The sequence below is a fragment of the Staurois parvus genome, unplaced genomic scaffold (assembly GCF_062004578.1).
Source record: "Staurois parvus isolate SC_StPar_1 unplaced genomic scaffold, SC_StPar_1.0 ptg000025l, whole genome shotgun sequence".
NCBI lineage: Eukaryota > Metazoa > Chordata > Amphibia > Anura > Ranidae > Staurois > Staurois parvus.
This window is the reverse complement of record NW_028317821.1, coordinates 7329977-7345985: the sequence shown is the minus strand read 5'-3', so window position 1 is coordinate 7345985 and position 16009 is coordinate 7329977. Positions and strand designations below refer to the sequence as shown.

General features: G+C 40.5%; 1 protein-coding gene across 32 annotated transcripts in view; it reads right to left on the bottom strand.

The window, feature by feature from the left end:
* The window catches only part of MYBPC1 (myosin binding protein C1), a 161372-nt gene that overhangs the window by 121782 nt on the left and 23581 nt on the right, over nt 1-16009 (bottom strand). For 23 of the 32 annotated variants that reach the window (XM_089694308.1, XM_089694301.1, XM_089651797.1 and 20 more), the window contains exons 2-3: nt 14920-15162; nt 8331-8384 (exon numbers count right to left, since the gene is read on the bottom strand). In XM_089694308.1, the coding sequence (XP_089550434.1) occupies nt 8331-8384; nt 14920-15162 (297 nt within the window). The remainder of the gene's footprint in view (nt 1-8330; nt 8385-14919; nt 15163-16009) is intronic. The other 9 variants (XM_089651790.1, XM_089651794.1, XM_089651791.1 and 6 more) reach the window with 1 other exon arrangement.

Below are 16009 nucleotides of genomic sequence, written 5' to 3'. Positions count from 1 at the left end.
ACAGCTTTAGCATCATAAATGTAACAGCACTTTATAAAACAAAGGTCAATTTCCAGTCATATATGAAATTTGGCACTTAAAGTGTTACTAAACCCAGGCCCACTGCATTTACTATATCTGGTCTCCCACAGTACACACAACGTGGAAATACAATTATTTTAGTAAATATAAACTGCTAAATACCTTTTCTCATCAGCAGTTAGAGCCGTCTTGTGACTTCAGCAGAGCACTGGTTAAACCTTGTAGGAGGAGTTTTCTTTTTGCTCTAGGAGGATGAAACCTCTAACCCTCTATCTGGACAGTGCTGATTGGCCCTGTGCTGATCACAAGCACCCTCCCAAGAAAAAAACGTCTCTAGCAATACAAACTAAACTGAGTATGTGCATGTGACCACGGGTTCAGTCAGTATCAGGTGGCTATTTCAACAAGAGGAGGGGCAGAGAAGAAAGGATCAAACAGCCTTTTTACACAATGCAGAGGCAGGGGCGGACTGACCATTCGAGCACTCGGGCACTGCTTGAGGGCCCAGAGTCAGTAGGGGGCCCCATGAGATGCCCCTGGTACCTTTCATTGGCTGTTTCATAGGCTTTTTAGGTGTGGATGAGGACACAGGGGCCCCATGATCCCCTATTGCCCGGGGACCCCATGAGTTGTCAGTCCGCCCCTGTGCAGAGGATTAGCCATTTAGGTTCCACAGTGAGTATGAAAGCATGGAAGCAGGGGCGGACTGACCATTTGGAAACTCGGGCACTGCCTGAGGGCCCGGGGTCAGTAGGGGGCCCCATGAGATGCCCCTGGTACTTTTTTCATAGGCTTTTTTGAGTTTGGGCAAGGACACAGGGGCCCCATGATCCCCTATTGCCTGGGGGCCCCATGAGTTGTCAGTCCGCCCCTGCACGGAAGCATGCTTTACTGCATATACAGACTGATTTTACTGTTGTGGGTTTAGTAACACCTTAAAGCCCAACTCTAGAAAGAAAATGAAATTAAATAGAATATTGGGCATCAATTGCTCCTCAGTCTTCATTTCAAATACCTCTTCCTAAGCCATCCTGCATTGCCAAGCTCTTTCTTCTGAGCACCAGACATTTCCCCCTGCTCGTTATCTTCTTAGGCACTGATCTCCCCATGGCCTCCTGCCTCTGGAGCCTATTAGAGAGGAAATGTTGCCTCCACCAAGAGGAGGTGTTCACATCATGAGCACAGTGATGTGGACACCTGAAGAAGGACCCCAAGATATAAACAGCAATTGCTAATATTCTGGAATTGGGCTTTACATTTGTTCAAAAGACACTTTGGACTGCTTGCTAAAACCCTTTGACTGCTGGTATCTTTATTTTTGAATGACCTTGAATATGTGCTTATAGCAAATTACAGGTTCAGATCAATGTGTTCTGAGCAACTTCTCTGTAGTTTTCAGAATGGTAGGATGCCCAACACAGAATGATGTGAAGAGGGAATGCAGTCTCTCCCAGACACACTGGGAAAAGTTTGCTGAATCCAAACACTGCAGCAGTGACACATTTGGCTTATGTCAGCCTCACAGTTCTGGTTCTCGATGTTACTGTGATGCTAAGACTTACCACGGCTGTTGCATCTTAGCCAATCAGTCACACATTCCTGACTTCCCAGTGTATGTGGCAGTCTTTCAAGTGTCACTGTGTTAAAGGCTTTACAGAAATCCAAGGCAGCTGCATTCCCACTACACATAAACCTGTGCTAGTCTTGGACACCATGGAGAGTATAATTTATTGTGTGTGTGTATGCAAATTGAAGTTGTCTTTTTTAGATACATGGCATTTGGATCATAGCCCTCTGACTCATCAAACAAGGCACTAAAATTGATTAATTAAAAGATACTCCCATGGCATGAGACAACTGTTACTTGGATCATGTGAGCAGAAATGCTTTCATGTGCTTGCCATTTCCCAGATAGGATTATTAGGGTTGCTTCACATGACAGGAACAGACATGTGATGCTAAACTTTTTTTTTTGCCTCCAGTTGCAGTCAATCTAACGGTCGTTACATGTAAAATCATTACCAATGATTCTCTCTGAGTTTTACTAAGATACCAATTATCCAACAATGCTGTTCACAGAAGTGTGTTTGGATACTGGTAGCTTAAACAAACAGAAATTATAGTAGTTTCCCATGACACACCAGGGGTCGACTGGATTCTGTTAGATTTGCTTTGTAAGAAGAGTCTCTCTTCCAAATCAACTGTTCTTCATTAACCAAAACAATGGTCTGGTTCACATTTTACCTGTCACCTATAATAATTTGTATCTTCACCCTTAAATTGCTGTAATATTAAAGCCTTTCCTCTCAGGGATTGCTTACATTTCTTCATTATTTATTTGCATTTTCTCCCTGCTAGAGCAGATGTATCAGGATATAAGGCCCCAGAATCTTCTACCTGTGCTGTGCTGATAACAGATACTAACAAAATTATCAACAATTAATACAAAAGCTCTGCCAAGAGAATTAAAGTCTTGGCTAATTAACAATTTAACCCATCTCCAGCAACCCAAACACAATGTCAGTTACAAGCCATCAGCTGATGCAAGATTCCGGTCAACCCCCATGCCTCACAGCCTGCCACAGGGCTGACATTTTTGCTTTGAAAGGGAGAGAGTACAATTCAATGAGAGCAACTATCCCTCAAATGTATGGCTATTGTACCAATTCAAAGCGAACCTGTATTTTTCCTATGTAGGGCAAAGCAATAGGGTAATTTTAATAAAAGCACAACCAGCTGCATGTACATAGCATAACTTCTCTTTTCCAATCCACTGTTTGGCCACCAAGCACAAGAGAGAGTCAGCCCTCTGTAACCTCCAATGGGCTAAGATCCCTACTTTCTTGTGACAACACTCGATCAACCGATTGCCAAGCACCAGAAAATAGGGGAGTGAATAACTTGTTTGTTACTAGAGTAAAAGGCCAGCTCCCCTTCATGGCTGGGATATTGCAACTCCACATTGGTGGCCAAAGAGTCTACACTGTTGTAAAAGGCCCAAGGTCCACTTCTAAACATACAGACCCCAGCTCCAAAGGTGAGCTCAATTCCACTCCCTCAGAACAGCCTCTCAGTGGTTTCCCTGGTTCCCTCATAAACACAATGCCAAGGGGCTTCCACAGTACTTTCCCTCTAAACCAGCAGTAGCCTAGGCAGCAAATACCATGCTCAGCACTCAATTTTGCTTGAAACCACCGCTCGCCTTAGTTAATGCTAGGATGGATGTGTACATGTAAAAGACTCAGTCAATGCTGTGTCAGCCCACCCAACAGGGCTTAATCATAGGGGATGCTCAGCACTCAAATTACCTCATAGAGAGAATGGGATGGACCAGGGTCGGACTGACCATTTGGGAACTCGGGCACTGCCCGTGGGCCCGGAGTCAGTAGGGGGCCCCATGTGATGCCCCTGGTACTTTTCATAGGCTTTTCTGAGTGTGGTTTGAGTGTGGGCGAACACACAGGGGCCCCATGATCCCCTATTGCCCGGGGGCCCCATGATTTGTCAGTCTGCCCCTGGGATGGACACCAGATATTCCAGCGCTTTCTGCACAGACTCTGCAATGGTCCCAAATACCTTCTCTACTGTGCGTACACTCTCTCTGTACATCCCAGCAAAATATAGACACAGAGGGATTTAATTACCAAAGCTGGAGAGTGCAAAATCAGGCTCACTTCTGCAAAGAAACCAATTAGCTTCCAGGTTTTATTGCCAAAGCATAATTGAACAGGCTGAGGTTAGAAGCTGGTTGGTTTCTATGCAGAAGTGAGCCTAATTTTGCACACTCCAGCTTTAGTAAATAAAGGCTAGAATGTCCAGTCAGGTTCAAACTGCATTTTAACAGCTTTACTTCAACAAAACTTGTTGGCAAACAATCTTGTTTTTAATGAGGATGCATTTCCAACACTGTGGCTTAATACAAGACTTAAGAGAGTAAACGCCTTCCAGAACTTCTAGTGCTTGCGTGCTCACAGTGACATCAATGCTCAGTTAGTCTCCTACAAGATTACATTTCTATCCTGTTTGTCTCCAGAAGACTATCCCTCACTAAGAGAAAGGTTCGCCTCCAGCACTTTAAAGTTTATAATATGATGGACTTCAGGTTCTCCTGCTTCAACGTATGACGAGCCTATGCCTCACATCATGGCTGCCTAGACTCATTCACTTCCCATCAAAAAGACCCCTCAGTGATGCAGCATGAGATCTCTCTCTCTCTCTGTATCTATCTATACTATATTGCCAAAAGTATTGGGACATCCCTCCAAATTATTGGATTCAGGTGTTCCGAACACCTCTATGGCCATCAGGTATATAAAATCAAGCACCTAGGCATGCAGACTGCTTCTACAAACATTTGTAAAAGAATGGGTCGCTCTCAGGAGCTCAGTGAATTCAAGTATAGTACTGTAATAGGTTGTCATCTGTGCAATAAGTCCATCTTTGAAATTTCTTTGCTACTAAATATTCCACAGTCAACTCTTAGTGGTATTATAATAAAGTGGAAGCAACTGGGAACAACAGCAACTCGAAGTGGTAGGTCAAGTAAAATGACAGAGTGGGGTCAGCGCATGCTGAAGCGCACTGTGTGCAGAAGTCAGCAACTGTCTGCAGAGTCAATATCTAAAGACCTCCAAACTTCATGTGGCCTTCAGATTAGCACAACAGTGTGTAGAGAACTTCATGAAATGGGTTTCCATGGCCGAGCAGCTGCATCCAATTTTTACATCACCAAGTGCAATGCAAAGCGTTGGATGCAGTGGCGTAAAGCACACTGCCACTGGACTCTAAAGCAGTGGAGACGTGTTCTCTGGAGTGACTAATCATGCTTTTCTGTCTGGCAATCTGATAGACGTGTATAAGTTTGGCAGTTGCCAGGTGAACGGTACTTGCCTGACTGCATTGTGCGAAGTGTAAATTTTGGTGGAGGGAGGATTATGGTGCGGGGCTGTTTTTCAAGGGTTGGGCTTTGCCCCTTAGTTCCAGTGAAGGGAACTCTTAAGGTGTCAGCATACCAAGATATTCAGGACAATTTCATGCTCCCAACTTTGTGAAAACAGTTTGGGATGGCCCCTTCCTGTTCCAACAAGACTGCGCACCAGTGTACAAAGCAAGGCCCATAAAGACATGGATGAGTGAGTTTGGGGTCGAGGAACTTGACTGGCCTGCACAGAGTCCTGGCTTCAACCCAATAGAACACCTTTGGATCGAATTAGAGCGGAGACTGCAAGCCAGGCCGACATCAGTGCCTGACTTCACAAATACGTTCTGCAAGAATGGTCAAACATTCCCATAGACACACTCCTAAACCTTGTGGACAGACTTCCCAGAAGAGTTGAAGCTGTTATAGCTGCAAAGGGTGGGCCAACTCATTATTGAATCCTACGGACTAAGACTGGGATGCCATTAAAGTTCATGGCAGGCATTCCAAAGCTATTGGCAATATAGTCTATCTATCTATCTATCTATCTATCTATCTATCTATCTATCTATCTATCTATCTATCTATCTATCATCAATGTATTATCTATCTATCTATCTATCTATCTATCTACACTAAAATGGTTAAGAATGCCCCATTGTCCTTTGTAATGACCTTAAAGTGAATAACTCCTCACCAAGTTCACTGTATGGACCATTTATATATTTATTCATATATCCCCTAATTACCTCTTCTCAAGAGAGAACAAGTTCAGTCAATCTTTTCTCATAGTTGAGCTTCCCAGCGCCTATTATCAGTTACTTGCCCTTCTTTATACTTGCTCCAGTTCTCCAATATCCTTTTTTTGAACTGGTGCCCAAAACTGAACTACATATTCCAGATGGTCTCTTACATTAAACAGTTCATTCAGGTCTGCTTGTAAGTTAGAGACATCCTATAAGGACATATAAGGACATTATTCCACTACATACAGTAGCTTGGTGTCTTCTGCAAATACAGACATGGTACTTTTAATCCTAAACTTGATATCAATTATAAATAGGTTAACAAGTAAGGGTCCGGACATTGAACCATGGGGTACACCACTAATAATATTAGACCATGGGATTGATTTAATAAACCTGGAGAGTGCAAAATGTGTTGCAGCTCTGCATAGAAATCCAATTCCAGTTTTTTTTTGTCAATGCTTAATTGGACAAGCTGAAGTTAAAAGCTGATTGGCTACTATGCAGAGCTGCACCAGATTTTTCACTCTCCAGTTTTAGTAAATCATCCCCATGTGTCTAATTGCTACTTGGTACATTTATAGGATACAGTGAAATCAAATTGAGGGTCATGAGTGGATTTTGCATTCTCAAAACAAGATCAAGCAGGATCAAGTGTAGATTTAACCCTTATTTTTGAGTATTATAGCTGATACTTTAATGTTGATTCAAGCTGTAATTTTATTACTTTAGAATAAATAAAAAGAGAGGTCACAGCAAAGTTCTAAGTATCTGTCATAATGTTGCTTTTACAAATGTACTAAGTGACTACCAGTGCAATCTCTTTTTGAGCAGCTCCATATAATTTCACTACAGCTGTACACCTAAATATTTCTATAAACACATGTAGAATGAGCCTTGGCTACATTCATCAGAAGATATTGGGGTTGATTTACTAAAGACAAAGAGAATGTGCAGTTTGCAAGAGCAGTTGCATTGACCAGAGCTCCAGAGCTTAGTGAATGTGATGAAGTTTCACTTTGTAAAGAATCAGGTGCAAAGATAATAATATAGAAAATAACAATAATAAAGATAAAAAATATAGAAAATAAGAAAAACATTTTTGCTTGCACATGATTGGATGATGGAAAACAACAGAACTTTACCACATTCACTAAGCTCTGGGGAAAATGGGTGCAACTGCACTTGCAAAGTGCACAGTCAATTTACCCTTAGTAAATCAACCCCAATGTCTACAGAAAGGAATAAACCATTTTTTACTTTTCAGGATAAGGTTCAATATTAGCAGCTTCTTGATTTCCTAATACTTCTAAATACATAAAATAACCTTTAACAATTAATGTTGCTCTGACAGGTAATGATTTGCTAGAGGAATCAATATTTACTGCAATTTATTGCATTTGTAAAAAATTTATTTTTTTTGTCATAAATAAAATACAGTATACACATCTTACAACATAGTAAATTACCTCCATATGGTTTATCTAAAGATGTTTCTATAGCTTTTGTGTGCCTATAGCTTGATTGCATAGCTAGATGCATGTGCAGTAAAATGTAGATATTAATTGCCAGGGACTGCAATTGCTTAAAGTTCACACCTTATTTTCTCCTTATAGTTGTCTACCACCTCATGTTATATTTTTTTCCTTTAAATTGTTTTTCTGTTGTTTTTCTGTAATAAAGTTTGATACAGCAACCAAGAATATTTGCTATTTTAAGTCTGACAACAGAATGTTGTAACAATACGTTATTTCAGATATGACAATGGAATGTCATTGTCAAACACCTTGAAATTGGCTTTAATAAAGGGAAACAATAACTCCATTTGTGCCATGCCATCATATAAGAGAGCTTGGTGGAGGTTGCCAAGAGGAGCAAGGAGATTGTAAAGATTCCTACACTTTGGCCCACGGTGTGGCAGAACCATGCAGAAGCTACTGAGGAAATGTGTAATTTCATAACATTAGCAGGTTTCTATTTTGGGCTTCTACAAAGTTTCCAAGAAAAATTTCTATTATATTACAATTTCTAAATGATTTTCTTTTGGAAATGCCTATGCTGACATACATTGCAGTAAATAAATGATAACCACACCCTTCATCACAGGTCAAAACTCTACTGCCTATTAGACTGTGCAGTCATTTGTAGACATTGAGCATCTGCTGAAAGAGTAGAGGTGAAAAGTATAGAAACAGAGGTTATTAGTGCAGCTATCTGAATAAACATTATTTCTTTGACTTCATTTTAGGCTTTCTAAAGTTGCTTCACTAAATTATAGAACTCTAATCTCCTCCATTTTGTCATTGGCTACTTTAACTCACTGATGATTTTGACAACAGTGCCATGCAAGCAGCTGCCATGGGATGATATAACTGCAAATGAGATGAATTTGTAGTTGAGGTCAGGGGCTTATTAAAAGAAATTTGTTCAAGCATTGTTTTGTCAGGTTTGTTTTGCCAAACTGATGTCTTTATGCTGGCACTACTGCTCTAGGCATGCCTGCATTTTACTTCAAGTGAACAATTAATTTAAAACTATTACATTACTTATCCAACAATAACATTATTACATATTTAAAATTATATTACCCTGAGTGCAGTATGAAAATTAAAACAGTGTAAAATAAAACACAATAGTTCACAGACCTTCTACAACTGCTGGTGGCGGTGGAATTGCAGCGCTCTCTGTACGTTTTCCCTCTGAAAAGCATAAGAATAAACATATTTATTAAATGTAGCAAACTTTTCACTGTTACACAAACAGAAATACACAAACTATCCTTGCCCCATAACTGTAGCAGCCAAATCCCTATGATTGGCAGGGTAAACCCCTTCCTAAACTTGTGCACCTAGGACAACCAGGCTTTGTGCTAGACAAGACAGAAGAAAACATCAGATACATGACAAATTTCAATTAATGCTTTCCCTAGTATTGAAATGGTAAACAAAACTTTCAATAAGAGCAGGTGACACTTTATTATAGTTTGTCTTAATGTCAATGTAAAGAGTTTGCAGTGAGCATGCAGACTTTTTGGGCTGTTGCTTCCTATCCTCCATAATGTTTATTGGAACCCTGAAGGATATTCTCCATGTCGTTTGCCCTAGGGATCTCCAGCCAAAGCTATTCACCTAAACAACAATATAAAGGGCTGCATATACAAAATGTTGAAATACGGTAGTTTATAGTAACTGATATTCTGCTAAGTTATCAACCTGGCTAAACATTTACCCAAACACGCAAGTCGACAAATTATGTTTGTAGCAACCAAATGAATGAATGCTTCTGATCTCTAAAAGACAAAAAGATGCAAACATATAAAAGAGTTATCTTTGAGTGTTTTTGATTGTGGCAACCAAGCCAGGGGTGTGAATGAATGCTTCTGATCTCTAACAGACAAAAAGATGCAAACATATAAAAGAGTTATTTTTGATTTTTTTTTTTATGTTTCCATTGAAAAAGAGTTACACTGCTTTGACTATGCATATGCCACCTCCAAATTGTTAAGTAGGGTATTTTGGGTCTCATTATCATAGAACATGTTTAAGGATATCATATAGTGAGACATATGCCTATCCATCTTCTTTCTTAGAAATATTATGTTTTGAATAAGGCCCTATCCCCTTTCATCCCAGAATTATTACAAGAGCTTTTACCTCGAATATTCTGATCACATAGTACAAAGACATCCTGTTGTACCTAGGCAAAATCACTATATTCAGAAGTGTGATACTCCCAATAAGATCCACAGCAACACTGAAAACATACCATAATACTTTAGAAATGTAACCGAGATTCATGAGGACTACTTTCATAAAACAGATGAAATTCAAGCAGAGATTAGGTTGGAAATTGAAATCAGTCGTCACATTCAATAAGCTTTTATCGAGATTTTGAAGGATACATAGCATAAGCCCTACAATTGTATAAAAGTAACCAATGTGTGGAAGAATTCCAGAGTATGTCCATAAGTCATTAGAGACAATAAATTCAAATTGAAATTGAAGCTCAATGGGTATTGCAAATTGGATACTAGCTTTACAGTCACATTGTACAAACAAAAAGAAGAAAAGGGGATGGGGGAAGGAGATTCATGCATTAGCCATAAGCTGGGAGACACTCATGGACTGAATTTGAGGGTCACTCATGGACTGAATGCAAGAGGAAAGCCGTGAAATATATAAACAAAGGCCTCCAAAGTCAGGGGGCCAAGGGAAAAGCAAGGAAGGAAACTGTAGTTTCCAAAGCCTTTGCAATAGTTTGTTTTGCTGCTAGTAAAATGTATTGTTTGAATTGGGATCTTGTGACACCTGGAGGCTTCAAATGTAATAGGACATGTGCCAAGGGTCCCTAGGGAATGGGCAGGTTAGCAATGCTTGTAAGAGTTTAAGGACCTTCGTCCAAAATCTGGAAAGCGCGGAGAACAACCATGTGTAAAGTACATACCCTGGGAAGAAGCAGTCCTGAAAACAGGTGTGCTAAGTGTTTTGGAACCTTATACCACCTAGAGACAGATTTAAAGGCTGATTTGAGTGTGAGTGTGTTGATAGGGCAAAAGGCTATCGTGGTCTAGATTTGTACACATTCTTCCCTGTCTCTAGTGCCTTTATGGTCATGTTCCCACTTAGAAACGTAAGTGTAACCTCTTGGGTTTTTAAGATCATTTAGCTGCAAACAGATGGTAGAGATTCGTTTGGTAGAAAGAGGCATGCGGTGGAAAATATGCTCGAGCAAGGAGAGCTTAATTTGTAGGAATCGAAAAAAACTCGGTGGATGGAGCCTGATACTTGTCTCTTATTTCCATTAATGTGTATACAGAGCAAGCATTAATGAAAGAGTAGATGCATTGAAATCCATTGCTGAAATGCAGTAGGGACCTTAAACCCAGAGGGAATGATGGGTTGCCCAGAAAAGGAAGGAGAGGCAGGTGAGGTGAAATTAGGCTGCTGGAATATTTAATGGAGTCCCAGGTTCAGAGTGTATGACTCAAGGGGCTTAGAGATGTAAGTCTGGATTTTGGGGGAAACCATGAGATTGAGCGAAGAGAAACTGGGGAACAGCGAGATGCTTCCAAATCAACCCATACCGGCGCATATTTTGTGGAAATCAGTTTTATATCAGTATTCCACCACATCAGATGTATACCCCTTTGATGGTTATTATTGTGTTTGTGACATTCATAACATGAATTAGCCTGGGAGCTTTTAGTTTGGCCATTCTATAGCCTGGCATTAAAGTCATGAATCGACATAAACTTTGGTATTCGATATGACCCATTTTAAGCAGACTATTAAACAAAAGCTTATACGGTGAGAACAATCGTGCACATATTTTAAATCTGACAGACAACAGCTTGAATTTCTTTTTTGGTGCCCCAACAATAAAATAAGTCTGCAACTTCTATTACAAAAACATTTGTTGCTATGGCAATATGGACCTATAGACAAGCACTTCTGAACATGAAAATAATTTGTGATTAAGTTGGACGATTATTGAAATGCTCTTTATCAATTACTTTCCAATCGAAAATAGGTATATTGGAGACAAAAATATAGAAGTATTATTTATTGTTTCAACTATTGACTACACGTTTTTTGTTCATATAATATTTATTATAATAGATGTTTTGTTATATTCATATTATGTTTGTATTTACTCATCTTCCTGAGTATCAGTAACTGTACTTTACATACTTATAGATGTGGAAGATCACTGTGCAAGCTGATAACAGTGAGTGGTCATGGCCTGCCTGGTGATGACAAGCATTCTTATGAAATGTCAGAATGCTGATGACAGCGCCACTGCAGAGTGCTAATGTGTACATCAGGCCCTCTGACATACATCTAAAAAAACTGATGATTTAGTCTGCACTGGTGAATTTCTAAAGCAACCAAACTGAATTTGTGTGCAAAAACAAAATGAATCTGCGCTAGGTGATGGTAACTCCAAAAAACTTGTACAAAAATTGTACAGAAGCAGCACTCAGTGAGTTCCTGAATACAATATATCAGTAAAGTGTTTATACAAAAAACTTGTTACACTTTCCCTTTAAAGCAGTAGTAAACTGCAAAAACAAAAAATCTTCAACCTGCAAGTTAAGAGCATAATGTGCTAGTATGCATCACATACTAGCACATTATGAAAGACTTACCTGAAAATGAAACCCTCCAGTGGAGTGCTGTCATGGCTATCCAAGGCTTCTATCTTTACCCAGTCTTCTTTCCGGGTTTGTGAGCTGCGGCCATCTGATTGGCCGAGCCGTGATGTCGTCACTCATGCATGCACGTGGGAATTTCGGCTATGGCACGGCTCTCTCATTGGATGGCACGTCGTCTATTGAGAGTGCAATGTGCACACACTGGTCACATTACTGGCACTTCTACAGTAAATATCTCCTGAAAGGTGCATGTTTAGGAGATATTTACAGTACCTACAGGTAAGCCTTATTAACGGCTTATCTGTAGGTATAAGATACAACATTAGGTTTGCTTCCACTTTAAATATATATGGATCAACAAAAGTGCGATTGATAACCAAAACATGCCATCATAACTAACTTACTAAAACTGACTTAATAAAACTGGAGAACGAAAAATCTGGTGTAGCTCTGCATAGAAACCAATCAGCTTTCAGTTTGTTTTTTTGTCAAAGCTTAATTTAGCAAACTGAAGTAGAAGTTGATTGGCTACCATGCACAGATGCACCAGATTTTGTACTCTCCAATTTTAGTAAATCAACTTCTATGTCTCAATAAATATATACTGTTGAAAAAAATCAGTGAATAAAATGTATTCATAATATATAATGTCCCACAACACCAAAATCGCAAACAAATATATTAAAGTTATACTTGCTTTGCACAGAGCAGCCCCATTCTCCTCTTATGGAGTCCTCTTCCAGTGCTCCCGGCTTCTCCCCTCTACTGAGTGCCCCCATAGCAAGCCGCTTGCTATGGGGGCACTCTTGGATAGCATGCTCCTGAGCTCTGCTCTCTCTGTCTATAGGCACACAGAGCGTGGCTCAACCCCGCCCCCCAATCCCTCATTATTGGCTGTGATTAACAGCAGTGGGAGCTAGTGTGTCAGGGAATTCCTGTGAGACATCTGGCTCACAGAAATGTGCATGCTTGCAGCATTCTCCGCAGAATGATAACCACGCGTGCGCATGGCAACAGGTATGGGAATGCACACATGGACACCCACACAGTGCATGTTGGCACCAGACAGACTATTTAAGGATGCTCCAGCCTGTGCTCAAGTGCTGACTGGTCTTAAGCTGTTCCTTGTGTCCTTCGTTCATCCAGTGTGTTCCTTTTGTTGCTGACCTGGCTTGCTCCTGACCTGATCTCGGATTCTGCTTTTGACTTGTCACCAGTTCCCGACCCAGCTTGTTCTTGACTTTAGCTCTACTCATGATTCAGTGCCTCTTTGCCCAGCTGTTGTTGACCCTGGCTTCCCTTGTGATCATGATTCGGTCTTGGTCTGATCTTGGCTTTCTGACCTGTTCAAGTGCCTGCCTGGCTGTTCCTGCCGCAAGTCTGGTTAGAGCTCTGACAAGTCCCACATCTTGGACCTGCAGCGCAAGTTTAACTTCAGCTGGACTACTGAGCACAACTATGGTTCCTGGTCTGATGGTCCACTAGTCTCCTTGAAACCATATCTCCTGCTGCAGGTTCTTCTATCAACATCTGCTGGCACTCGTGTTCCTCCTGTCTTTCATCACCCTCTGTTCCACTCTCAGTGGGACCTGGGCTGGAGATACAAGAGAGGCCGACCTCGTCATTTTAGTCTCCTCTCAGGTACATGATGATACAGTGGCTGTCCCTCTGTTAGGTTGCAGTATATGCTTTGCCAGCGGCCAATAACCAGTCCTGTATAAGCAGAGACTGAATGTCTTAGCACCAGGCACAAAAGACTTCCCTTTTTTTCTCTGGTAGTATCCTCAGCATGTGGCTGTTTTCTACACAGCAGACTTCCCACAGTTCAGGTCATGATCCAAGTCTCAAGCATATTGACTGCTCTACGTCCTCTACTTTCAGATAAAGATGTCCCACCTACTGCCCTCCGTGCACACCAGTGGGATATAGTCTAAATAGCGCTGGTCTCCCACAGAAAGAGAGCATTATTTCTTCTGCTGGGAAAATCATTCCAGCCCCTAATCTTTAATGTCTCTGGCTTGGGAGCTGTAGTTTTCCAGCCAGCCTATGGTATAGCTCAGTCTCTCCTGCAAACTACTTCTCCCACAATCCACAATGATTTTTCATCAGAGTCTCTCTTGTACTCTATGTTCTATGGGTGCCCTCAAGTGGATGGAGGCAGAAACAACACTGGCTGCATCTCTATAGAAGTCTTTTGTGGGTACACACACAGAGCAGCAGCAGCACAGGGACACTTCGGCTGCTCCTCTCATGCTTGTTAAATACCGGTCTACACGTTTAAGACCTTTGTGCTAGAGGTCTCATATCTCTGGCAAGAGGCCATATTTGGTGTTAGAACACAGAAGTGATCACATATGATATCCAATTATCACTTTTTCACCTATGGATGGACTTTCTATTGTGGAGCTTCTTCACTTATATTAATATACAGTAATTGTTTGTGTTTTTTTACCAGTATATATTTATTGAGACATTATGTATTTGCGTTATAGCATAGAAGGCATTGAGTTTTAAAAAATAAAACCCTTCTGCCTTTAGAACTACTTTAAGTTCCTGAAGCTTCTTCTGATATGTTTTATTCATCTGACCTTTTACCTGTCACTGGACTTCTTCTATCTTATGAACATATCTTTTGTAAGTGAGGTCTCCAGAACTGGACACAAGAGTCTAAATGAGGTCTAACTAAAGATCAAAACAGGGAAATCAGGACCTCCTTCCTCCTGATGGTGATCCCTCTAGTGATGCATCCTAGAATTCTATTTACTTCCAACTGCCTGGCCACACTGCTTGCTCATTTTGCAATCATCTGAAAGAAGTGCCACCAAAAGTTTTTCCTCCGCTACCATCCTTTACTGAAAAGGTCAGATAACTGACATTTCGTCTAACCATCCAACCAAAAATATATGTAGTGTGCTTTTTGTTATGTACAAATTATTAGACCTGTTAATGCACCATACCATCACATGGCGATAACTGATAAATCATAATCTATGGTGTAGTTATTTTTTTCACATAGTTATAAACCTTTTGTAAGGGACAAGAAAAAACAAATGTGAAAATACATATGTCTACAATCATACCTTCTTTGTGGCCGAGTTTTACTTTAGAGTCCCCACTGACAACTGAAAACTCCTCCTCATGGGTGACTTTATTATCAACGATTACAGTGCGTTTTGTGTGCTCTGTTTGAGTGACTGTCTTTTCCGTCTTTCCGCCTTGTTGCCATTTCGTTTGGACCCCTGTCTTGACGGTCTGGGTTGTGATCTCAGTTCTACTTCCACCTGCTACATGAACAGTCTTTTGTTGGTCAGTGAAAGTAGAGCCTGAAATATAAAAAGAAAGACCTTGTCTTGCCTACTGAAGGGCCAGAGCCGCATGTTTTTGCAAGCTTTTTTTCAGTACTATATTTAGAAGCCCAAAGCGGCAAAAGGATTGTCTGCTTCTTTATTAGTCTTTATGACAGGTGCAGCAGAGACAAGCGCTAAATTCACTTTTTCATTACAGCTATTCTGATAGATTGCCTGATGTAATTACCAAGCAGCTCAGACAGCACTGCATACAGGCTACTTGTTTTGTGACCTTTGTGACAAAAATAGCTGATTATTGTGAGTAATTAAGACAGAGCTCTTGTTAGTTTACATACAGCCAAAATCCTTGATTTCTTGTTGGCCTGTGTCACATATTATTTTACCTTAATTCCAAGCTGCAGATAAGATCTATGTTCTCTATGGATGCTTACATGTTAAAGAGAAGGTTTGTTCTTATGTTTTAAAGGAAAAGGAAAAATGAAAAAGTTCAATAAAAATCTCCAATAATTATTCCAAAAAGTGCTCAATCCAAGTGTGCTCATCCACAGTGCAAAGTCTTCCACCACCATGCACTCACCAGAAGGCAAACGAATAATAGCCTATAACCCAAAAATAAGGAACCTTCATCAATCGGTCCTCAAAACCCCTGGCGATACAACCAGAACAGGATCCTAGGGGAAAATTGTTCACCACACGGAACCCAGAGGATAGTATATAGTGTAGTATTTTAATGTATTTAAAATTGCAGCATTAAAACCAAACTATGATAATCTTCCACATGGAACAACAAACAAACAAAATGGCCCGACTTACAAAGATGGCTGCCAATCCGGGACTCGGAAGAGGTGGTGTGACATCAGCA